Source organism: Eurytemora carolleeae, unplaced genomic scaffold (genome assembly GCF_000591075.1).
Source record: "Eurytemora carolleeae unplaced genomic scaffold, Eaff_2.0 scaffold2, whole genome shotgun sequence".
Lineage (NCBI taxonomy): Eukaryota > Metazoa > Arthropoda > Copepoda > Calanoida > Temoridae > Eurytemora > Eurytemora carolleeae.
In genome coordinates, this window is record NW_019396051.1 from 360904 (window position 1) to 383670 (window position 22767).

Consider the following 22767-nt stretch of genomic DNA (forward strand, 5'->3'; position numbering starts at 1 on the left):
TCTAGGATATACTAGTTCTCCAGGGTAGAGAAGGGTTGGTTGTTCAGGTTCCAGATTCTATGATTTACTAGTTCTCCAGGGTAGAGAAGGTGGTTGTTCAGGTTCCAGATTCTATGATTTACTAGTTCTCCGGGGTAGAGAAGGGTTGGTTGTTCAGGTTCCAGATTCTATGATTTACTAGTTCTCTGGGGTAGAGAAGGGTTGGTTGTTCAGGTTCCAGATTCTAGGATATACTAGTTCTCAAGGGTAGAGCAGGGAATAATAGAATAGAGAATAATTGGATGTTTAGGGTTCAGATAACATGATACTGATTTTCATGCAAAACTAAATAAAGGCTTATAAGATCAATCAAGCAGATTTTAGTCACATATTCCAGGCTCTCTAGTCTTGTGAAAAAAACTAAATAAAGACTTAAGAATAAAGTAAGAATTGGGTTTTTGTTCACCCAGTCTTTATTTTATCTAACATGAAAGAAATAAAATAGAAATAAAACATGAATGGAAAATTTATTGTATAAAAAGATTACAAATTCATCACATCTAATAAAAACTGGATATTCTACTGGAAGATTAAACCTTGGATTCAGATTCTCGATTCATAACTTTCGGCCTGAGTTGAGAAATATAGCGGGGTTTTGATTAGTTTCTTATGTGGTTGTCCTCGTAACTCCGGCCTCAGTGACTAAACTGACCAGACTACCTGAGGACGGCCTCTCCTCGTTCCTCGTCCACTTCAACATCAATTCAGCGACAAATTCTAAAAAGTACTAGATCAGAGTCTAAAACTAAAGAATGCGCGAATTTTAAGTTCGTGGTTAAAAGTTCTGTAAAATAATGAGTAGCTACATAAATATTAAACTTTCTCAATTTTAAATTTTAATTTCCCGGGAAAAATCTGAACCAATCAGAGAAAAGGATTTACGGAGAATATTACATAACCATCGCTAATCAGCTGTTCTTACGTAACCGAAAACAAAACATACAACCGTTTTTTGGGGTTTACACCCAAAAATTAATTTATCTAAAACGTGAAATTTCTTTAACAAGGTTTTCACTTTTAAATATATCGTAAAGTTGAATGCCGCTTCTCAGCTGCAGCTGAATGAAGATTGAATAAAAGACAAATATGGAAAATGCAGGATTTCAAGATAATTTAAACATCTGTTTAAATTTTAACTCGCCGATTTCGGCGAGTTAAATATTTAACCACAAGGTTAAATATTTAACCTCACGGTTAAAGTTCAGGTTTAAATTAAGTCAAAAGTGGCATTTAACCATGAACTTAAAATTTAAGTCAAAACTTTTCGTTCTTTAGTTTTAGACTCAGATTTCAGAAAAAAGAATAGAAAAATATATAATAAATGTTATGAGTATTGAGTACCCCTCATATTTGTGCCATTTACTTTTATTATTTTTTTCAAAAGTTTATTAAAATCTCTAAAATTGTCCTTTATCATGTTTTTTCAATTTCTCACGTAAAGTTATGATATCAGAGGTGGAAAATTTTGAATGGTTTATTGGCCATCAGAAAAAATACCTCTTAACCAAAGTTTGTGAAAATAAATGTCAGCTGTTTTTCTTGGATTAAGAATTTAATCGGTAATGTTTCCACTGCGGATATAGAGTTCAGCGCCATTTTACTCAAAAGTTTGGAACTTTAGCACTTTTTTTGCCTAGTAACAGGAGTATGACGTCATAAAAATGGCGCACTGTTTGTTTGCACGCAACTAGAAAAGAACTCTCATTTATGTATCAAATCTTTTACCTAACGGAGTCCAGGTGGATGTATCTGCTTTAGACATCCACTTTCTGTTCATTGGTGTATCCAAGGTGTTGGGTAGGATTGCTACAGCTAAAGATTCTTTAGATAATCCTGATTTTCCATCTGCAAGGGAGAACACTAACTGATGGACTGCAGCCTGCGGACAATATTATGGTTGGATTAAACAAGAAATTATTTTAGATCATCAGTTATTCGGTTTTTAATTTAATATTTCTAAAGTAGTTGGAAAATATGTGCTCAAATTATTTTATATTTTGTTTTCAAATACCTTCGCCATCCCATATCCGGCCATAGTAGGGGTTCCTTTAACAGCAGGCTGTGCTCCAGGTAGGACTAGAGTACCTCCATCCTTGAGATGAGTACACGCTAATCTTGCACTTATAGATGCTGGCCACACGCTGGATTTCCACATCAACTCCGCGTTCTTGATGAACTCCGGCGAGGCCGGAGATCCTCCGGCCCAGCCTCCGGCAAGACAGAGAACGGCATCAATCTTCTCTCCGCTCAGAGCTTCAGCTACTGCAGAGCAAACATTCTCTTCCTCCAATTTATAATTATAATTAATAAATCTAATATTCTATAGAAAAGGACCAAGGAATATTGTTACTAAAAGTTTAAAATAATGTGCGTTCATGATTCCTACAGAAGGGAAGATAGAGGGACGCACACAGTCCTATTAATTTTATGAATTTTCGTCTTAAACAGGTAAAGGTAAATATGGACAGTTTACCGTACATAATCAATAAAATTGAAAATTCTTTACAAGCAGTATTTAAATATTATTTTATTTGTCTTTACAAATAATAATATTTTGACCTGTTGTGTCCATGTATCCCCAGATACAATAATATTGTGATCTGCCTGATCGCTCTCCTTCAAGTCTATATTAAGAACCCAGTAGGAGGCCTGTTTAAAGACAGATACTACTGTAGAACCCAGAGCTCCTCTACCCCCGTATACTAGAACCCGTCCTGCAGACATACTCAACACAACTGTTGCTCCGTACTAGGGTTAGATCTTGGATCGATATATACTGGAGACTAGAGATTAAAGTGGGGAATCTGAAATAATAGAGAATATTAGAGGCTACTCACAAGATCCTGACACACATTCGTAACTATATATATTTACTTTGCTTGTCTGTTTATTTGTAACCTATAAATGTCAAAACGGATTAAACGATCGGGCCCAATTTTTTTTGTGGGACCCCACATGGTTCTAGGGAAAGTTTATGAATTGTTAGAATTGAAAAAAATACCTTAACAAAATTTTAGTTTTTTAAAACCACGAAAAAATAAATAGAAAAGCAAAAAATAAAAGTTAAAACCGAAGATGGGCGTGAAGCGCTCTGGAAGCCTTGTATTGTATATATTCGCAAGGCAAAATCAAAACTTGGGGTGAATGGGGGGAGTGGTGGGGGGTCCCTCACTTTTAAATAGAAAAATAATGCCTATTAAATTCCCCCCTTTATATTACACCAAAGCTATTAGAGATAAGAGCATAGCTCTATCTTGAAGAACCCCGACCGGCAGCGGGTAAACCGCTGGATAGCAAGTAAAGCAGGGCAACCCGGTCAACCTTTACATTATAGGGTAATACAACCAAGAGATCAAGCAGGATTAAATTACTGAAGTTTAGTAATAAACATTGACCAGTATCCCGCTTGTTCTACAGGAATCAAAACTAATGATGGAATAAGGAAGGATTTTGAAAGTCGTCTTTAATTTTAAAATTTTTATTAATTGCTCTCAAACTAACTTTCTTTGATGCATTTAATTCAACAGATCGTAAAAAAAATCCTTTTAGTGGCCGTCATTCAACCCACAATTTAAACAGCCCAGAACAGCATACAAATTAAATACTGAAAATATCAAAAATCATTCATTTTAACCAACCAGAAACTAAAACGTTTATTTCTAAGAACTTTTAGCTTTCACAGATAGTAAAAGAGTGTGTACTGACAGAGGCATATTCAAGGGGGGGGGGGGGCTTTTCAGGGTTTTTGGACCTTTATAAAAAAACTTTTTAAAGCCCCCCTCCCTGGACAAATTGTACTGTAGAATACAACCAGGATACAAATGAACATTTAATCAACTAGAAAAAAATGTTTCCGACTTCAGTCTAGTACAATTTTAGTCCGCATATCTAACAAAAACAAGGAAAATTTAAGATTTCAAAAGTATAATTTTGAGCTTTATAAGACAAATTGTTTATAAAAACTGTAAAACAATATATTCAATAACATATAAGACGTGAAGAAATGTTTGTGCTTAACACTATTTTTTTTGTGGGATGATGGTTGACTATAATTATTATTATTACTCGTATTATCATTACAATACCATCTTAATCTTAGGATTCAATAAAGCTAGATAATACACTGTACAGTGTACATCGTACATTATCTGTTGTACATGTATCCATTTTATGAAAAAACAAAATGAATAAGTCATACAATAATTCATTCAATTACCAGGTCTATTCATACTAAGAATAGACCTGGTAATATGGTAACATAAAGTAATAAAACATTTTTAAAAATCTACGAAGTAAATGCAAATTTAGGCCTTGAACAATCAAATATTTCAGTTTTCTTCTCCTTCAAGTATTCAGAGAGAAAATCGCAAATATATTGTTGACAATTAACATATTCGAATTTAACAATAGTGCTCTTTCAAGGACACAGAGGCGTATAACGGGTGGACAAAATCCTGTATACGCCTCTGCAAGGGCAGTTTAGTGTTTGGCATTATGGGTAATATCCAGTCCTAAAGCAATACATTTCAGCGTTGAGAGTTTTTACATGTTTCTTCATTTTCAAACTTAATAATTTTTAACGAAAATATGCCAGATTGTTTAAAACTTAAAAATCTGCGACGATCTTGAACAAATAATTACAAGAGGTAAAAATGGGAATATTTTAGTGTTTAAATGTGAATCTCCTCCTCAGGCATAAAGCTGGTGATAGGGATGACAAGACAGTCCATCTTGACAGATTTACAACTAAACTTGGTAGAGATACGCTTCATTTGTGTACACTGCTTGTGGAACCATCTAACGAATATAATATCATTGTAATTGTAAAAAAAAAAATTTGTTATATAAATTTAAAATGTCGAAATACATTATTATTATTATTATTATTATATTTATTTATTATAGCGTTAGTCAAAAAAAATTTTACTCAAGATGCAAGCTCTGTTATCAATTTTAAACAAAGATATGACGAATACTTCTTTTAAATTTATCAAAAAATTGTTTAATTTTTATGTTTTTAATATAATGAAGACAGTAACTGCATTTATATATATACATATTTTAGATGGAAAATGGCTAAAAAAGAAAAGAAAAAACTCTATGCCAAAAGAGAAAAAAAAGAACTAAAACTAGTAGAATGTCAAAAATGCATAAAAAAGAAACGAAACAAAGATAAAATACCGAAAAATTTAAAGAATTTAATAAATAAAATTTAAATGAGATGCCATTAAAACACAAAACAGAGAACCCATCTTTTAAATTATTTAAATGTACAAACATTACACGTCTTATTTTACAAAAAGAAGAATATAACAAGTAACTTCTAATTCAGATTTATTATGTTAACCACTGTAACACCTACTACACAGCTTTAGGGGGTCCTTGGAGTAATCCAAAAACAAAACTAAACTAAAACTTTAAAACAGATTTGTTAAGATTTTGACACAATATGCATGGGTTGACTTTTCTTCTATGGCATATGATTCTTTATTAATTCTATTTATTAATTTAAAAAAGTGTAAAAAAAGGATGGAATTAAAGTGTCAAGAATTTTTAGTTAATTTCAAATCATCAAGATTTGAAATCCAGACATATCATACAAGATTTCAGTTTATTTTTAAGTTAAAAAATGGTAGCTGCAATATAACTATTATTTTGTTGACGAAAAAACTGGCACATGGATCAAAATCTACATACAAGTAGTCACTTAAATCCCCATTTTTTAGGTATGCTGTAAATAAAAGACCAGAAAGGATTGAAACATATTTTTATGTGAAAGCTAAGCTTTCTCAAACTCTAGGTTTAGAGTTTCTACAATAAGAAAAAATGCCAACCTGTCACAATCACAGCCAACCCATTCCGTGGTTGATATTTCTCCTTCGTCCTCCGGGGGGTCCCAGGAGTTACAGATCCCACACATTACATGCTCCTCATTATCATCCTTGTACAGATCAGTTACATCGGTCAGGTTACTCAAGGATTTAGGTTTCTTAGCTTTCTTAGAGTTGGCGCCATTCTTCCGCTTCTTAGACATACGTTGAGGAGAAGGTTCTGTATCTAGGTCGGATAAAGGATCCCGGAGTATGGCCGAGGATGTGTTAGCTATCACAATATCTGATTCTGAGCTCTGAAGGATTCGACTGAGAGAAGGGAATGAAAGATGTGGAGAAACATGTTTGGTACTACTACTGTGAGATGATTGTTCAGTATCAGCCTGGAGCTCGGAACCTTCTTCAACTATTGAGGATTCCTCGTAAATAGTATCATCAGTACACATCTCAGGTTCATCAAAGTGCAGGGGCTCATTTTTAATCAGAGTACTACAGAAATCTAAAAAAATGTTATTTTAACCAAAAATTTTAAATTTTGTTGATGTTAAATTTTACCTTTTTCTGGCGATGCCCCGTTTTCTCTGAGTTTGATGACAGTATCCATGTCTGCAAGTACCTGATTCATCATCAACATCTCGACCCTGTTTTCCTCGTTCTTCTGGTTCTTTGCCTGCTGGCGTTCCTTCATTATCATGTTAACCTTACTCTTGTCAAAGGAATGAATAAGTTTATCTTTTAGTTCGCGGATTTCTTGGTTTTTGATCGACATTTTCTTTTCTAGATCCTTACTAACATTCTTCATGGTTTCAAGATTAGTAATAACTTGGCTGTAATCACTTTCCAGACTCTCATTCTCCAGAATCAATCTTTCCATCTCAGCCTTCTGTGCCAGAGCTGTGCTCTTCACTCTACTGTATTCTAGAACTTTCTGGTTTAGAGTTATCTTCAGATGTTTGATCTCGTTAATTCGGTTTCTAAGGTCATTCTCCAACTCCTGGTATCTCTCCTTGCTCACAGTGTCACTGGTTGACGAGGGGTTTTTAGATTCAAGATCTCTAACCTTACTCCTCATCATTTCAAGATCAGATCTTGTCTCAGATAATTCTTTCTTTATTTCAGAGATTTCCTTAATTTTCTCTTCCTCTCCAGCTTTCAAGGTTTTAATCTCTTTCTCTCCGTTCTTGATTGCAACATCCTTCCAGTACAGTTGATCTTCATGAGACAGGTTTCCATCCTTCATCTCTTTCAGTTTTTGCTGGAGGGTATCTCTCTCTTTCTCCAACCCGGAGATAAGCTTGACATTGGTAAACTGCCTAGACTCCCAGTTGGAGAGGGTGGACTCCAGAACCTTGATCTTCTTCAACATCTCCTTCTTCTCCTTTTCCAACTCTTTGGCTTTCAGATTCTCAGCATTTTGCTTCTTTAACTCTTTCACAGTTTTCTTGAGCTGAGTTATTTCCGTTTCTGTTGAAGTTTGAACCGCGACTAGGATATCACTGAGAGAATTTTTCTCATCAATAAGAGCTTGCATCTCAGGACTGATGAATATTTTGGTGCTTCGTAAGGAACCTTTATCCTTACTTATCTTCATCTTTAGTCCTGATTTTTCAGGAGTTAAACTCTTAAGCTCTTCATTTTTCTTCTCAATTTCCTTAATTTTTTTCTCAAGTTCCTTGTTTTTCTTCTGCAATTCTTTCTCAGTTTTTACAAGATTAGAAGAAACTGTTTCTAACTCTTCATTAAGTTTCGAATTTTTCTCCTCCTCTGATGTTAGATGAGTTCTTATCAATTCTAACTCTTCATCCGTCTCCTTCAGTTTCTCCTGCAATGCTTCCACTTCCTTCTCCTTATTGTACAATTCTTCATAACTATTTATTCTTTCAGTTTCTTTCTCCTGTATATCCTGGTCTGCCTGCTCCTTGAGAAGGGTTAGATCCATCAATTCCTTGTTCTTCTTTGCCAGTGTTTCCTCAACACTGGAAAAGTTATCATGAACCAGCTCCAGCTGGGCCTGGAGATCTGATACAACCTGGTCTCGCTCCTTGAGTTGAGCTTGGAGATCCTGACTTTTCTTATGTTCCTCTTCAAGTTTAGATTCCTTACTTGTGACCCACCTCGCAAATTCTTCTTGTTTCTCTTTCAGCTTGTCTCTGTGTGAAGCTTCAAGCTGACGTAGTTTCTCCTCCAGCTCTTCAATCCTTTGAGAGTCGGAAAACATTTCTGAACCCCAGGATTTGCGAAACCTATGTCTAGAGGATCCGGTTGGTTCAGGAGAAAACTCAGTTTCAGGAGTAGGCACGCGAAACTGCGAGTTCTTCTCATCTGACTCCGGGTGGTAAGGAGTCACCACAGCCTGTAGTTTAGCAAATCTTGGAGTTTTAGGCAACTCAACTCTAGCCGAGTTCCCTGAACTACTTGCAACCTGGCTAGCTTTTTTAACCTTAAAATGCTTTTGATAGAGTTCCATAGAAACATTATGATCAACTCCATAGTGTAGCATCAGCCCATGAAGATTCTGCCGGGTTTGATGACAGTCAATAAACGGACACCGGAAAGGAAACTTCTTTGGAAGATCATCGCACAAAACTTTTGGAAAATGTCTTAAAGTTAAATGCTTTAATAAAGTTTTCTCTCCCGCAAGCGACATATCGCAGATAAGGCAAAGGATTGTTGTTTTCTCTGGTTCACTCTCCGTCTGAGAATCCTCCTCAGAGTTTAATAAATCTCGACAAGCGTCCTCGTAGAACTTAACAGATATCCGCTCCGTTGTACCGTAGTGCATTAACAAATCCTCGGTTTTCTCCGAGCTTGTCATACTATCCGGGGGGATGTAGTCACACATTAAACATTTAAATGGAGGATTTATTCTCCGTATTATTCTCTCTCTGAAGTGTGTTGTAGTTAAATGCATTTGGAAAAGAGTTTCAGTTTGAATCTTAACCTTGCAGATTCTGCACTGCCAGACATCAGGTAGAGGGGGTGGAGGTTGGAAGGGTGAGAGGGTTGGAAATGCAGGAGATTGAGATTTATCCTGAGTAGGAGATTCAAGGTTTGATTTCGGTTTTATTTTGTATTTGGCAAGATAATCAGCCCTTTTCTCCTGTAAACTTTGTTCCGTCCTGTTCAGATAGTCCTGAAAATATTTACAGGTTATTTATATTTATATTTATATTTATATTTATATTTATATTTATATTTATATTTATATTTATATTTATATTTACACTCTCGTACGTTAAAAACTTACTTTATTTTCAACAATTGGTGAAAAGCTAGGTTTCGACGAGGAGGAGCCAGAAACTAGAACAGGAATACTCCGGGACATGTCGGGAGCTGGAACCGGCTCTGGTGGTCTAACTGTCTCCGAAAACAAAGTTCGGGAGTTAACAGATATATTTAGTTTTGACCCAGTCGGAAACGTTGTTCTGGGGATATCTGGGAAGGATTGATTTGTATTACCAGGAACCTTCTTCCATGTTCCGTCAGATTTTTTCATCCATGCTGTTTCTTGAGATTGAACCCTGGCCTGGTTCTCCTCCTTCTCCTTGACAGAGAGAACCCGCTCAACCCACTCCTCCTCCGGGTCATAATACATGCTTCTATAAACAGAAAGAATTTTCGCGTGCTATTTAAATAAACAATATTTGAATGAGAAGAGGAGAATTCTGTAAATTTCGATATTTTTTGAAAAAACATATTTTATGGCAAACAAATATTTGAAAAATCACCATTACATTTTTAAACAGTACATAATATCTTGAGAATTTGACGGAACTAAAACCGAAATAATTCAGTACATATTGGAAAGTTTGCAATCAACCAAAAATAATAAAAGTATGCATTTAATAACAACAAATCCAAAGTTCTAGACAAGATAGAATGTAAAACCCCGACTAGATGACAAAAAGATTATTTTAGAAAATATGAACGAAATATGACGAACTAATCAGCATGCTCGTGTTGAATCTCAGCTTCTCTCCACGCGTTTCTCAAGTTCTCCGTGAGTGTCCTGAAGTAGGCGGACTTACTAAGCTCCGCTAGCCCACACACCGCCAGGAACAAGTAGGCTAGGAGGAGGAAGTAGTTGAACTGCTTCACGGCAACAGTTGGAACAGGACCTACACAATAACAGCACGTACAAAACACGTAATCACAATATATGTATATTAATTCAAAACATATCTCCCACCGGGGTCCATATAATTCCATTTCGGAATTGAAAGTCCATTCAGGGACATGGAAAAAACCAAGAATGTAAGGCAAGGAAAGTTTATTGCGGTCGTGTATACTCTGCGTACATATTAAAACCAGTTCTCTTTGGGCGGAATTTGTAAACAAGAATAGATGCATCAGTGTTCGTTTAGTATCCGAGGAGGTTAAAAGCATTAAATTTTGAAAATTTTGATAATTCACATAATAGTTTCCTGTGACCAGAATATTTCATCGATTTTATATGTGAAAGATGGATCCCATTTCAGGCTTCGACATCCGTCTTGTGTTTACATTACCGCCCAGAGACAGTTCACTGCAGTACAAAAGATGTGTACACTTCTGAAATAACTTTCCTTGCCTTACAATCCTTGGAAAAAAACTTTCTGTGTCATTGTGAACTTTGGCAAGTTTTTTGTACACGTGGTTCTACGCTTCATAAATGTGTACTGAATTGGGGTGCTAAAACATGTAAATATAAGTAATTATTTTAAGAGTTAAATTATGATGTACTTTGAACCTTGTTGCTCTGAGTCCGTGAGCTCCAGGCTGAGGTTGAGAGGTTTTATACCGGTGAAGTGAGAGACAAAATCCAGGTATTTATCCAAACTCTGCTCAGTATTATTTATCTTATACAGAGCCTTACTGTTGTGGAAAACTAGACAATAAACATCAATAAAAATATATTTTAGAAAAAAATGTAATTAAAAATATAAAAAAAATCTTACGTAGAACTGTTGGGAGAGCAATAACTCCAAACTGAAATAATTCAAAGAATTATTAATCCATTAAAAAGACGTAGCCTACGAGTTGTAAAACAAAATAAAATCTTCAAGAAGCATAAAAACAATAAATTTGAACAAAGAGTGGAAAAATTTACATTGATTTCGATAACAGTCATTAATAGATGTGTTTTAATATTGTTCTGACCTGAGCATATATATTCTGGTTATTAGTTGAATCTATTGCATAGAAATTAATCCCCGGGAAGAATCTGGGTAGAGCATTGTAGAAGGGAGCAGCCTCGGCGCTGAACTCACACCAGGTCGTGAAGAACATTGTCACTGAGCAGATGCCAGGGAAGGTTCGGTTTGTAACATTCGGATCAAACTCTTCACCAACCCGAACCAAGAGCTCAGTACCGTTCTGGATATGAACAGTGGGTTCAACATTATCTGTTTTGTTCAAGAGGATACAGTTTAATTTTGGTTTGTACTTTACATTGCTCATGGATAGGTTTCTTATCAAGCTCTCCTCTGTCTCCTCCAACTCCTCCCCGTCCTTGTTATCCCCAGAGTCTAACCCGTCCAGGATCTCCAGGTCTGCAAACTCGGTAGAATTCTTCTCAATATCAAGGATGGTTTGCTCAAAGTCTCTGAGTACATCTCCCACACTGATAGGTTCAGGGTTCGAGCTCTTGTTCTGAGGTTGAATACTGTTCTCCGACTCTTCAACCTCGGCAACGCTCATGGTTAATAATACAAACAGTATACATGTTAAAAACGCTGTTCCCATTTTAAGTATTCTGAAAACAAAAACCAAATTATAATTAATAAATAATTGTGTTATCTAAAATCTTTAATAATAGATAGTGATTTAATATCTTAATTGCATTTTCTTTTTCTTGATGTTTGAAGGGTAGATAGAACCAAGGACTAAAGTTTTCTCGCTGTAAAGTCGTCTTTTCTTATTCAGAAGGATTTCACATGCTTCAGCTCGGGAACTAATCAAAAGAATATTAATATATTATGATTTACAATTCATAAAAACATATAAATGTGTAGATATTTATGTAAATTAAACTTTTATCAAAAACAATAACATTCAGTTATATTTTAGTTTAAATACAACTTTACAAAAGTAATAAACTTTTTTTGCTTCTTTCTAAAATATGAAGTTCGTGTACTTTTTTGTTTATTAACATTTCATAAATTTTAACTTTTCGCCACTAAAAACTTTTTTATGCTAACCTTTGGCCAACCCCTACACAATCGATCATCATCTTTATTTTGCTCCGTCTCGAATACTGATATTTACTTCTCCGTCTTGATCCATTCAGATATTTACTTCTCCGTCCTGATCCATTCAGATATTTACTTTTCCGTCAGGATCCATTCAGACATTTACTTCTCCGTCCTAATCCATTCAGACATTTACTTCTCCGTCCTGATGCTTTCACATATTTACTTCTCCGTCCTGATCCATTCAGATATATACTTCTCCGTCCTGATCCATTCAGATATATACTTCTCCGTCCTGATCCATTCAGATATTTACTTCTCCGTCCTGATCCTTTCACATATTTACTTCTCCGTCCTGATCCATTCAGATATTTACTTTTCCGTCCTAATCCATTCAGATATTTACTTCTCCCGTCAGGATCCATTCGGACATTTACTTTTCCGTCCTGAATCCATTCAGATATTTACTTTTCCGTCCTGATCCATTCAGGTATTTACTTCTCCGTCAGGATCCATTCAGACATTTACTTTCCCGTCCTGATCCATTCAGATATTTACTTCTCCGTCAGGATCCATTCAGACATTTACTTCTCCGTCCTAATCCATTCAGATATTTACTTTTCCGTCCTGATCCATTCGGATATTTGCATCTCCATGTAAATCCTATTTACTTCTCCGTCCTGGTTCATTTTATCTGCAATAGTGATTAATAATACTTCGTGCAATATCAATATGTTAATATGGTTTCTACAAATACATGGTTTCTGCGAAAATAAAAAAAAGATATAATTTGATCAAATTTAAAAACATTTTTTTGTAAAAATTAGTTTCTAAACAAACTTGTCCATAATGCTGAGTATTTAAATACTATTCAACTATTGTTTAGATGTACACTTAATGATGCTAACTGTACACTTTACAAGGGTTGCTGTACAATTTACAAAGGGATTCTGTACACTGTACAATGTACAAGTCAAATATTAACGAAGCACAATTTATCATTAAGCTCTAAGAATCTGTGCAAGGAACACACGTAACATAGTTTTCGGATAAAAGAAACTTTTTAAAAATTATAAACATTAATATTTGTATAAAAAAATTTGGTAATTAGGCTTTCCAGTTTTCATAAATATTTACAATAAAACTTCTATAATATAATTAAACAAAAACAAATGGTTACCAAATCTAATTACAGATTATTGAGGGAGATTTCAAAATAAATTTGAAAAATTATTTTTTTCTTTATTTGTTTTTTTGAAAATAACTCTAAATGTTTAACAAATTGTGAAGAAGCCCCCAAGAACTATGACAAAACAGCCAGAAATTCTATAAAAATGAAATAAATTATTTTTGTATTAGATTTTTTTTTAATCTTAATGTTTGCAAAAGCCAAAAAATGGTGTTTATTTTTTAAAAAAAGCTAAATCTATAATGTCTACATTTGGTTTCCCAAATAAGAGTTCATGAATTAAATAGAAGTATCCTTTAAAATTCATAATAGTTTTATTAAAATAAACAAGAAAATAATGTATCAGAAAATAAAAAATGTAAAATTAATATAAAATTTAATTTATTTCCTTTCAAAGTTATGAAAAGAAGCCAGAAATAGAAAACTTAACGCATGTTGGTATGTGACATTAATTATGGTTAACTGAGTACTGAGATTATAAATTCTGGCTAAATAGGTAAAATAGCTCAGTTTTGAACTGCATGTAAAATATATAAACTACGAAGAATAGAACTATCAAAAAAAAATTATTTGTGTCAACCGTTTTTCTGAACTTGCATAAGGAATCCTATCAAACATTAATCTATAAGCCTGCCTAATGTACTGAACTATAAGGAGTCCAGTAGTTTACTGGCAGCTTGCTCCAGGTCCCAGTTAACCCCCTGAACTACAAGGAGTCCAGTAGTTTACTGGCAGCTTGCTCCAGATCCCAATTAACAGCCTGAAAAAAATTACAGAATTTAAGAAAATGAATTTGATTAAAATCTAACGAAACTATAATAATTAATTTAGCATAAAATCTTTGCTCTGCATCATAAAAAAAATTCGGAGAAAATTTATAACTTTTAATTGCAACAATCTAACGATGGGTTACTGGAAGTTTAAGAAAAAAACCTGAAGAACTTTCTCACACTTAGGTTTAGTCGCGACTCCAATTCTAAAAATATCAATTCTATCAATCCATTTATTCGATATTTTCTATTAAACTGTTTAAAAAGGCAATAGAAAAGGTGATTTATCAATTATGAATAATAAATAAACAACAATAAACAACAATAAAGAAAACAATAAACAACAACAAACAACAACAACAAACAACAACAAACAACAATAAACAAAAACAAACCATAAAATAAAAAATAAATAAACAACAATAAACATCAACAAACAACAACAACCAACAATTAACAACAACAACAAACAACAACAACAAACATCAAACAACAGCAATAAGCAACAATAAACAACAACAAACAACAACAAACAACAACAAAAACAAACAACAACAATAAACAACAACAAAAACAAACAACAACAAACAACAACAAACAACAACAAACAAAAACAATAAACAACGATAAACAACAACAAACAACAACAAACAACAACAAAAACAAACAACAACAACAACAAACAACAACAAACAATATAATAAATAATAAATAAACAACAACAAACAACAACAACCAACAACAACCAACAATTAACGACAACAAACAACAAACAACAAACAACAACCAACAACAAACAACTAAACAAAACAACAACAACAACAAACAACAACAACCAACAATTAACAACAACAAAAACAAACAACAAACAACAAACAACAAACAACAAACACCAAACAACAAACAACAAACAACAAACAACAAAACAAAACAACAACAACAAACACAACAACCTACAATAAACAACAACATCAAACAACAACAAACAACAACAATAAACAACAACAACAACAAACAACAACAACAACAAACAACAACAAACAACAACAAAAAACAACAACAACCAAAAACAAACAACAACAAACAATATACAAAAACAATATACAAAAACAACAAACAACAAACAACAAACAACAAACAACAAACAACAAAGAACAAACAACAAACAACAAACAACAAACAACAAACAACAAACAACAAACAACAAACAACAAACAACAAACACAACCACAAACACATCCACAACCACAGCCACAACAAAACAACAACAACAACAACAGAAACAATAATAATAATATTAATAAACAGTCAATCATTATTCCGTAGAAATCTAGGCCGAGCCCTGCTCAAAAATAAACGCCAAAGGACGGAAATTAATTTTCAGTAGATAGTTGTCACAATCAATCAATTGAAGATAAATACTTAAAAATTCAATAATTATTGAGTTCTAATTACCTGTAGAGTTTATCTATTTTCAAATTCTTAACAGCTATGCTCTAAAATAAAATTGATCAAAAATATAAATATTTATTAAAACTATTTATGATGATATAAAAACGTGGACGAAAACCATTCTGAGTTCCAAGTATTTTTATGTTTATATTTGATATGGTAAAATTATTAGATTTACTATTTCAGTTATCGTTTATCAATTCTTATATCATATCAACTTATCAATTCATATTTATTTGTTTATTTATTTACTATTACAGTATTAATTCATTTAATGATCAATTATTTTCTTCATTTTTTATTGGAATTATTTAGAAATATTTCTTCAGTATTAGTCAAGCTAGGGAATTAGACAAGAAACCAATAAATGGAATAACAATATGAACACTATCTTACCGTATCCCAGTTGACTGCAGTTAGAGCTGATCTAATCTCACTTCCTGACATTCCTGGAACCATCTTGGAGCACTGAGCAATCTTATTGATCTCCATCGCGTTGCTGATCCCCCCACTGGTTCCGTAAGTATCCCGGGTACCGTAGATATCCCTCGCTCCAGAAGTTTCGCTGGAGTGATTACTTCCAAAGGATTCGTTTAGCCTGGCTCCGTCTTGAGTATAGGACTGGGGTTGTGTTCTATTTGATGTTTTATTAAACTGTTGAAGCTGAGTCCGTTGACCGGCCAGCAGGTCAACCCGTCCTGTTGTGTTTAAAGGTCTCCAGTTAGCACTAGCACCACGAACATTTCCCATTCCTTCGGAGCCAGTGTGATGATCGGTTTGTAAGAAAGGACGAACATGAGCTGTGTTCTTCTCCGGAGATCTAGTTGAATCTGAACTGTCTCCGGAACGGTTGTGACGGCTCATTGCACTGGAGGAGCGAGGATGAGGAGAGGTTCGGGGCAAAGGTGATATTCTTGAAGGACGGACTGATGGCGGAGGAGGGTGAAGGACTGGTATATTTGCAACTTTGAGACTGGGAGTAGGAGGAGGATTAGGCCCTAGCAGGTTTGCATTTTCTGAAAAAATTGAATGAATATAAAAAATACAATTTAAAGATGAAACAAAGATAAAAAATACTTACTTTCATTTTTCCCAAGATTTTTCTCCAGATCTTTAATAAAATTTTTATCCACCGAGTAGGTTTCTTTAGGAGCACCAGTAGTAGAGAGGGTGGAGAACTGGGGGAAATGAAAAACCTCTCCACCTGATGCTTCTAGTCGACTCTGCATATCCAACTCTCGTTGCCTTTGATCAAGTTCGTCCCGTCTTCGCTTTTCATCCTCGGACTTTTTCCTTTCTTTTTCCAGTCTGTGTTGTTGGATCTTTTCAAGATTTTTTCTCTCCATTTCTTTCTCTCGCTCAAGTAGTTGGTTTTGCTGAAATATCTGATTTTGTAGATTGAGTTGTTGTTGATACAGATTTCTCTGATGTTGAATCTCTTGTTCTTGTTGAATTCGCTGCTGTTGAAGTAGCTGTTGTCTCTGTCTCTCTTGTTGTTGTTGCTGTTGTAACTCTTGTTGCAACTGTTGTTGATGTAACTTCTGTTGTTGTATTTGTTGGTTCCTCTGTATCTGTTCACTCTGGTAGCTGATGCTCTGTGATTGTTGTTGATCACTAAAGCTGGAATATATCTCAGACTTATTTGAAGTTTTGTCATTCCAACCTTGATTCTCATTTCCTATAGACTTCTGTGGTTCTGGTTCAGTTTGAAAATTCTGGATCCATGCATCTGAGTTGGATAATTTAAAAATCTTGTTTCCGGAATCACGATCAGAACCTGAACCCTGATTAGAAGTTGCACCCTGATAGGAACTTGAAACCTGATTATTGTTTGTGCCCTGATTAAAGATGGCTCCCTTGTTAGATTTGGTGCTTTGAGAAGAACTGTTATCCTGAACAGAATTGTAAACTGAATCTACTTGTGACTGGTAATGTTGATGAGTTTGGTTGGTTTCTTCCTTTGAGTATTTATCCACCTTTTCCTTTTCAATACTCGGCCTTTTCTTTATAGTTGCATACAAGTCCTCAGGTGTAGGTTGTACCTCGGATACGGACGGAAACTGGAATACATTTCTATCCGTCTTCTGGGAAATCTTCATATCTCCGATTTTATCGTTTAACCAAGAAAATGCTTCTGAGGAGTTGAGTTGGGTTTGTCTCTTGGGTTTATCGTTACTCTGGTAGGGGGCAGGAGAATCCAACCCGGCAATCGCTTCATTAGAGCCTAAAACTATATCATATGGATTAAATGCTGGTGGGGAGAAAGGTGAGGTTAAAGGAGGTAGGAATAGGTCAGCCTCCGCTATGGTTGAAACTGCCCTTCGATGTCGGTTTCTATCGTCATGTAATGAATTAAATGTCTCTGAATATCTACTAGGTTCAGGGGTAGAAGACAGCTGTAGAGTCGGAGTAATTGTTACAACATCAGGGGTTTCTACAGCTTTAGAGGTTGAGGCTAAAAGTTGAGAAATAATGGAAGGCTTGGTTTCATATTCATCTGCAGATCCGGATACAGAAAGGTCTGGATAACCCTGGTTTGAATCATATCGATTAGTTTTGTACTCTGCGTTGGTATATGATAACCCTGTGTTTGTCCTGGACTGATCCTTATAATCTGAAAGTCTGGAGGTACTGTTTAGAATAACACTGCTAGTATCGAAAGGATCATCTTCATCTGGTGGAACGTGGTAGGTTTCTCCTTCAGGAAGGGAACTAAAGGAGGCATTGCTTTCATTTAACCGATCTTGAAACCCGTTCTGAAAATCATAGTTCTGGTTTTGGTAAACATTTCTGTTTGAGTTTGTGGACGGAATATCCTCATCTATGAGACTAGTGACGGATTGAGCTCCGAGATTATTCTCCAGACCTGTGTTGGCGTAAACACGAGACATTGTCTCTGCCGGAGAGAGATCTATCAAAGAATCTTCACGAGTATGAAGGAATGTGTTCTGATCTTCATAAGCCTTCTGCAGATCTGGAAGAGATTTATATGCTTGAACCCTGTCCCCGTTCCAACCCGGAGCGGGACGATGAGGACGAATAGTGTTCTTGGAACTACCGTCCTGCTCTTTTCCTCGTCCTTCGTCCTCTAATCGTCCATAATTAAATTGATGAGTTTGTTTAATACTTTCCGGAACAATAGGGTTGTTTTTCATTTTCATCGAACTTCGTCCCGGAAGTTTTCTCTCGTCCTGATTTCCGTTTCCGATACCTGTCAGATCCGGCGGTTGCATTGGACTCCGGAGATAAAGATCATCGATTGCCTCGGCTTTACCCCAGGACCTGCCGTTGTGAGACCCGTGGCCGGTGTGGATAAAACTATTCTTCAACGGTTTACTGATATCTTTTATCTTCTTTCCTTGAGAATCTTCAACAATCTTTCTTGGAAACAATCCAACTTCAAAAGTTCTTTGATTTTGTCCTTTCCACCAGAAATTTTCTGATCTTCCGTCAATCACAACTAAGGCATCTCCGGGTTCTATCCTCATCCTTCCCTCCTCTTCGAGACCTTCTCTAGCTCTCACAACGATGGGAATAGTTTCCGCCAGAAAGTCCTTTAAAGCCTCAAAAGTTGGTCGATCAGTCGGCATCTTGGCCCAACATTGTAGCATCAGCTGGTAAATATCTCCAGGACACTAAAATAAAAATATAATAACAACTACGTGGAATAAAAAAAGGTTTTCATCTCCAATTAAACTCACCGCTGGGGGTTGATGCAACCGCTCTCCGTCTCTGTCTATTTTCTTCAAAATCTGAGATCCGTTTAAACCGATCCAAGGCTCCTCTCCGAATGTAAACATCTCCCAGAGTGTAACACCAAACATCCAAGTATCAGACGCATGACTAAACTGACGGGTTTTCAAGCTCTCCGGAGCACACCAGGGGAACGGAACCTTCTTACGCTCCGTCATCACGTAACAGTCGTCCTCCTGGGGAAGAGCTCGCATAAGACCAAAATCTCCGATCTTGACTCGATCTATCGAGGCGAGAAGAACGTTTCTGCAAGCCAGGTCTCGGTGAATAAATCTCTTAAGCTCAAGATATGCCATTCCACGGGCTGGAGCAAAAATACACTAATAAAAAAGTTATAAAATAACGAAAAATGTAACATTTAAAAATAATAAACAAAAAAATTATTGTTAGATAATGATGTTTTTGCACGTTCCTATTTGAATTGCATACTCCCAGACTGCTGAGATCGGAATATTTCCGCACTGTTTATGCATCCAGTCTATCAGGGAACCTAGAGGAGCTAACTCAACTATCATCATCATTGGTTGACTCAGGACGATTCCGTACAAACGAATCAGGTTCTCATGGTCCAAAGCGTGCATAGCAGTGCACTCCTTAAACAGAATGAAAATATTAGATGATATCGATAATAATTTTGATTAGACAAAAATGTCTGACAGCAAGGTTTGATTAAAAAGAAAAATCATGTCTGAAATTGGTAAATTCATGTTTAATATACTACTTCTATTTTCAACATGAAATATGTAATGAACCTAGAGGGTAGGACTGGGGAAATTTATTTATTGCAATTTTGGAACAAATTATTATGGAGTGAGTGGTAGAGAAATTTTAAATAAAGGAAGGGTTGGGGGAAGTTTTGCATTGCAAATATATGATCATATTCAAAAATTTCAATGAGATAATCTGAAATTATTCTGGATTAAAATATACCTTGACAAAATCCTCGAAAGCTCCAGGTTGTGCCAGAGTATCCTGTTTCAAGATTTTCGCTGCAACAGGCAGAATCCGTCCAGAAGGAGTGCTCTAGAATTCAATAAAAAAAATATATATTAACAAAATAAAATATAATATAATTTAGTGAAAAGACTTTTAAAGTATTTTCACTCAATGATATTTTATTTTATTTTATTTTCACAAAAAATTGCTAAAAAGAAAAGATTTTTTACAAATTTCGAAAATCCTAAGTTCTTGAAAATATCTAAACACTAACCCATTCTCCACGACAAACAATCCCGAAAGATCCATCTCCAAGTTTGCCTAATAATCTCCCATTCTCGTCTCTAGTTTTAATTTCTTTATCCTAGGAACAAAAAAAATTGTAAATATTTTTTTAATTTTAAATTGCAAGATTGAGTCTATAGCGAAAATAAACAATAGATGTTAAAATTACAAGTTAACAAAATGAAAAATCTGGATAGTCTGTTTAATATATGTACATGTAATGGAATAAATATTAAAATGAAAAAAAAAACATTAATAGAAATTGCGAATAGATTTTGTAACAAACACAAGATTTTAAACAAATAAATAAAAATGTTTCACACATATGTTTATTATAGTTAGATAATAGAAAATTATTGTAATAACGTCTGATAGTTTCACAATATCAGCTAGATATGAAACATATTGAATCATTGAATAATAAAAACCTTTAACCTGTATTAGGCATGTTAGAGCAGAGTCGGAGAGAACTGAACCTCCGATAGACGGAGATTTTTTAATAGTTCCAAACCTTCCTCCGGGTAGAAACTTGGTCAATTTACTCTTCAACCTCTTTCTTTTTATTATATCCAGGAGTCTTTTAGCGGCAGGTTTAGACATACCAATCTTCTCCAGGTCCTCAGGTTGAACGTATTCAAAGTGTTGGAGCCGGGACACCTGGAGCTCATCTCGGATACGGACAAAGAATTGCTCCAGCTGAACCTGGTGGAGCAGCTCCACTAACCATTCAATACCCTCCTCCTCCATTCAGAACATACTTCTAAAATTATTCAAAAATAACATAAATCAAATATATTCAAGTTAGAACCCAATAATACGTATCTGCTTTGAACCGCAAAGGTGGAACAACGAAGCGATCAAAGTTGCATTAATTGTGATTTTCATGCTTTAATATGAATTAAAACACGTTTTTCAAGAGATAGTTACAACTTTTTCTACGATATTGGGTAATTTCCTAGAGAACGATTTTTGGACCCCCCCCCCCTCCTATCACTTTTGTACATTGGTCTGACAGAAAGTGTCTTAATCTAACCTAACACGTGGCCGCAGCGCTCGGCCCCCTAGCCTGTCCTAGCCACAGCGCTCGGCCCAGAAAGTGTCTTAACTAACCTAACCCTAAATAACAAAAAAAATAAATAATAATAAATTTGCTGAAAAATAAATGGTCATGTACAAAATTGATATGAGGGGGGGAGGGGGTCCAAAAATCGTTCACTAGGACAGACCCCGATATTGTAAACAGACAAGCTAACAGCTGAAAAGTTTTTAAAGAGTAACAAAAGAAAACAAATTTTATTTTTCGCTCTTTAAGAGTGAATATTCTCACCTTTTACGCTTTTGTGATCAGATTTTGAATTATGAAATCGTCTTTGGTTGAGACAAAAACATGCGCAGAGGATTCAGTTGACGCAATTCAAGAATCTTGTATCTGTGAGGCTGCGGCAGGTTAACACTAACTCTACGATCCGAGATAGTGAAATGTAACATGGTTGATTATTACGGGTCTGTTTCTCATACCTCGGGACCAAGCTTCTGCTATGCAATCCCTGCCCCAGAATACCGAGATGAGAGACAGAAGTATATATACCAACCATCGGCGGAAGATTATCCGTTAAACCTGAGCCTGAACCCAGGAAGATCTCCGTTATATTCCCCTCCTCCCGTCCCTCTCCATACTCAGGTTGAAGCTCCTCCTAGTCTCTCAGACGGTCTAGCGGCAGGAGAGCTGGGGAATGTTTTTATTGTGTCTGATCTTGACTGCGCTATAGCTCAGGAGGAGATAGTTGAAGCAGTAGAGGGGGAGAACGTCCTAGAGGATGATGCTTTCACGGACGAGGCTGAATCTGAAGAGGATGAATGCGAGACAGAATTTAATTTCGAATATGCGCGAAACTTAAATCTAAAATCTGAATTCGAAAACCTGTCGGCTGAGGTTGCCAAGATCCGGGAGCTGTTGGACTCAGAGGCTCGAAAGGAGAGAATAGAGGCCATTGTTGTTGTTCCCAAGACAGAGAGAGAGGCTGAAATTGAGATCAAAAGCGAAGGAGAACTTGACTATGTTGAATCCTCGTCCACCATTGGAACTAAACGATCTCGAAACCTGAGCTGGCCTCAGATGTCAACAATAACCTCGAACCAGCGGAAGAAAGAACAGAACAAGATGGCCTCGAAACGATTCCGCGAGAGGAAGAAAATGGAGTTGAACCGGGCCAAGGATGAGATTCTCGAACTTGAATCGAGGAACGTGATGCTCCGGAAGAAAATGTCGACCATGGTTGAAGAGACGGAACATCTAAAGAAAATTTTGCTCCAACTCCGTCTCATCAAAATCACTGATCTCC

General features: G+C 35.5%; 4 protein-coding genes across 4 annotated transcripts; all 4 read right to left on the bottom strand.

The window, feature by feature from the left end:
* Positions 1-487: 487 nt before the first annotated feature.
* On the bottom strand, positions 488-2934 carry LOC111705212 (dihydropteridine reductase). The gene is made up of 4 exons (XM_023477692.1): positions 2599-2934; positions 2051-2323; positions 1765-1918; positions 488-756 (listed from the first exon to the last, which is right to left on the bottom strand). The coding sequence occupies exons 1-4, from the start codon at positions 2761-2763 to the stop codon at positions 647-649; spliced, it is 702 nt and encodes a 233-aa protein (XP_023333460.1). The 5' UTR covers positions 2764-2934; the 3' UTR covers positions 488-646.
* Positions 2935-3679: 745 nt separating this feature from the next.
* On the bottom strand, positions 3680-9803 carry LOC111705226 (myosin-11). The gene is made up of 4 exons (XM_023477715.1): positions 9118-9803; positions 6426-9003; positions 5874-6369; positions 3680-4836 (listed from the first exon to the last, which is right to left on the bottom strand). The coding sequence occupies exons 1-4, from the start codon at positions 9463-9465 to the stop codon at positions 4710-4712; spliced, it is 3549 nt and encodes a 1182-aa protein (XP_023333483.1). The 5' UTR covers positions 9466-9803; the 3' UTR covers positions 3680-4709.
* A 9-nt stretch (positions 9804-9812) lies between these two features.
* On the bottom strand, positions 9813-11549 carry LOC111705275 (thioredoxin domain-containing protein 15). Its single transcript, XM_023477782.1, has 4 exons — positions 11010-11549; positions 10808-10838; positions 10600-10737; positions 9813-9988 (listed from the first exon to the last, which is right to left on the bottom strand). The coding sequence occupies exons 1-4, from the start codon at positions 11547-11549 to the stop codon at positions 9813-9815; spliced, it is 885 nt and encodes a 294-aa protein (XP_023333550.1).
* LOC111705221 (uncharacterized) lies at positions 11521-21205 on the bottom strand. The gene is made up of 11 exons (XM_023477703.1): positions 20861-21205; positions 20415-20504; positions 20135-20227; positions 19617-19797; positions 19153-19508; positions 16533-19086; positions 15848-16467; positions 15455-15495; positions 14163-14205; positions 12050-13989; positions 11521-11802 (listed from the first exon to the last, which is right to left on the bottom strand). Exons 1-10 carry the CDS (start codon positions 21170-21172, stop codon positions 13936-13938), a joined length of 4344 nt encoding a protein of 1447 aa, XP_023333471.1. The 5' UTR covers positions 21173-21205; the 3' UTR covers positions 11521-11802; positions 12050-13935.
* Positions 21206-22767: the final 1562 nt, after the last annotated feature.

Excerpts from the sequence above, each read along its gene's own strand:
- LOC111705226 (XM_023477715.1), bottom strand. The coding sequence starts at position 9,465 with ATGTATTATGACCCGGAGGAGGAGTGGGTTGAGCGGGTTCTCTCTGTC. Across the intron at positions 9,004-9,117 it reads CACCAATTGTTGAAAATAAA|GACTATCTGAACAGGACGGA; the intron begins GTAAGTTTTTAA and ends AAATATTTTCAG. Across the intron at positions 6,370-6,425 it reads CGGGGCATCGCCAGAAAAAG|ATTTCTGTAGTACTCTGATT; the intron begins GTAAAATTTAAC and ends ACATTTTTTTAG.
- LOC111705212 (XM_023477692.1), bottom strand. The coding sequence starts at position 2,763 with ATGTCTGCAGGACGGGTTCTAGTATACGGGGGTAGAGGAGCTCTGGGT. Across the intron at positions 2,324-2,598 it reads GGGATACATGGACACAACAG|GAAGAGAATGTTTGCTCTGC; the intron begins GTCAAAATATTA and ends TATAAATTGGAG. Across the intron at positions 757-1,764 it reads ATCCACCTGGACTCCGTTAG|AATTTGTCGCTGAATTGATG; the intron begins GTAAAAGATTTG and ends AGTACTTTTTAG.
- LOC111705275 (XM_023477782.1), bottom strand. The coding sequence starts at position 11,549 with ATGAGCGTTGCCGAGGTTGAAGAGTCGGAGAACAGTATTCAACCTCAG. Across the intron at positions 10,839-11,009 it reads ACCAGAATATATATGCTCAG|TTTGGAGTTATTGCTCTCCC; the intron begins GTCAGAACAATA and ends GAATTATTTCAG. Across the intron at positions 10,738-10,807 it reads TGCTCTCCCAACAGTTCTAC|TTTTCCACAACAGTAAGGCT; the intron begins GTAAGATTTTTT and ends TTTATTGTCTAG.
- LOC111705221 (XM_023477703.1), bottom strand. The coding sequence starts at position 21,172 with ATGGAGGAGGAGGGTATTGAATGGTTAGTGGAGCTGCTCCACCAGGTT. Across the intron at positions 14,206-15,454 it reads AAAATAGATAAACTCTACAG|AATTGGAGTCGCGACTAAAC; the intron begins GTAATTAGAACT and ends TGATATTTTTAG. Across the intron at positions 13,990-14,162 it reads AGTGTGAGAAAGTTCTTCAG|GCTGTTAATTGGGATCTGGA; the intron begins GTTTTTTTCTTA and ends AATTTTTTTCAG.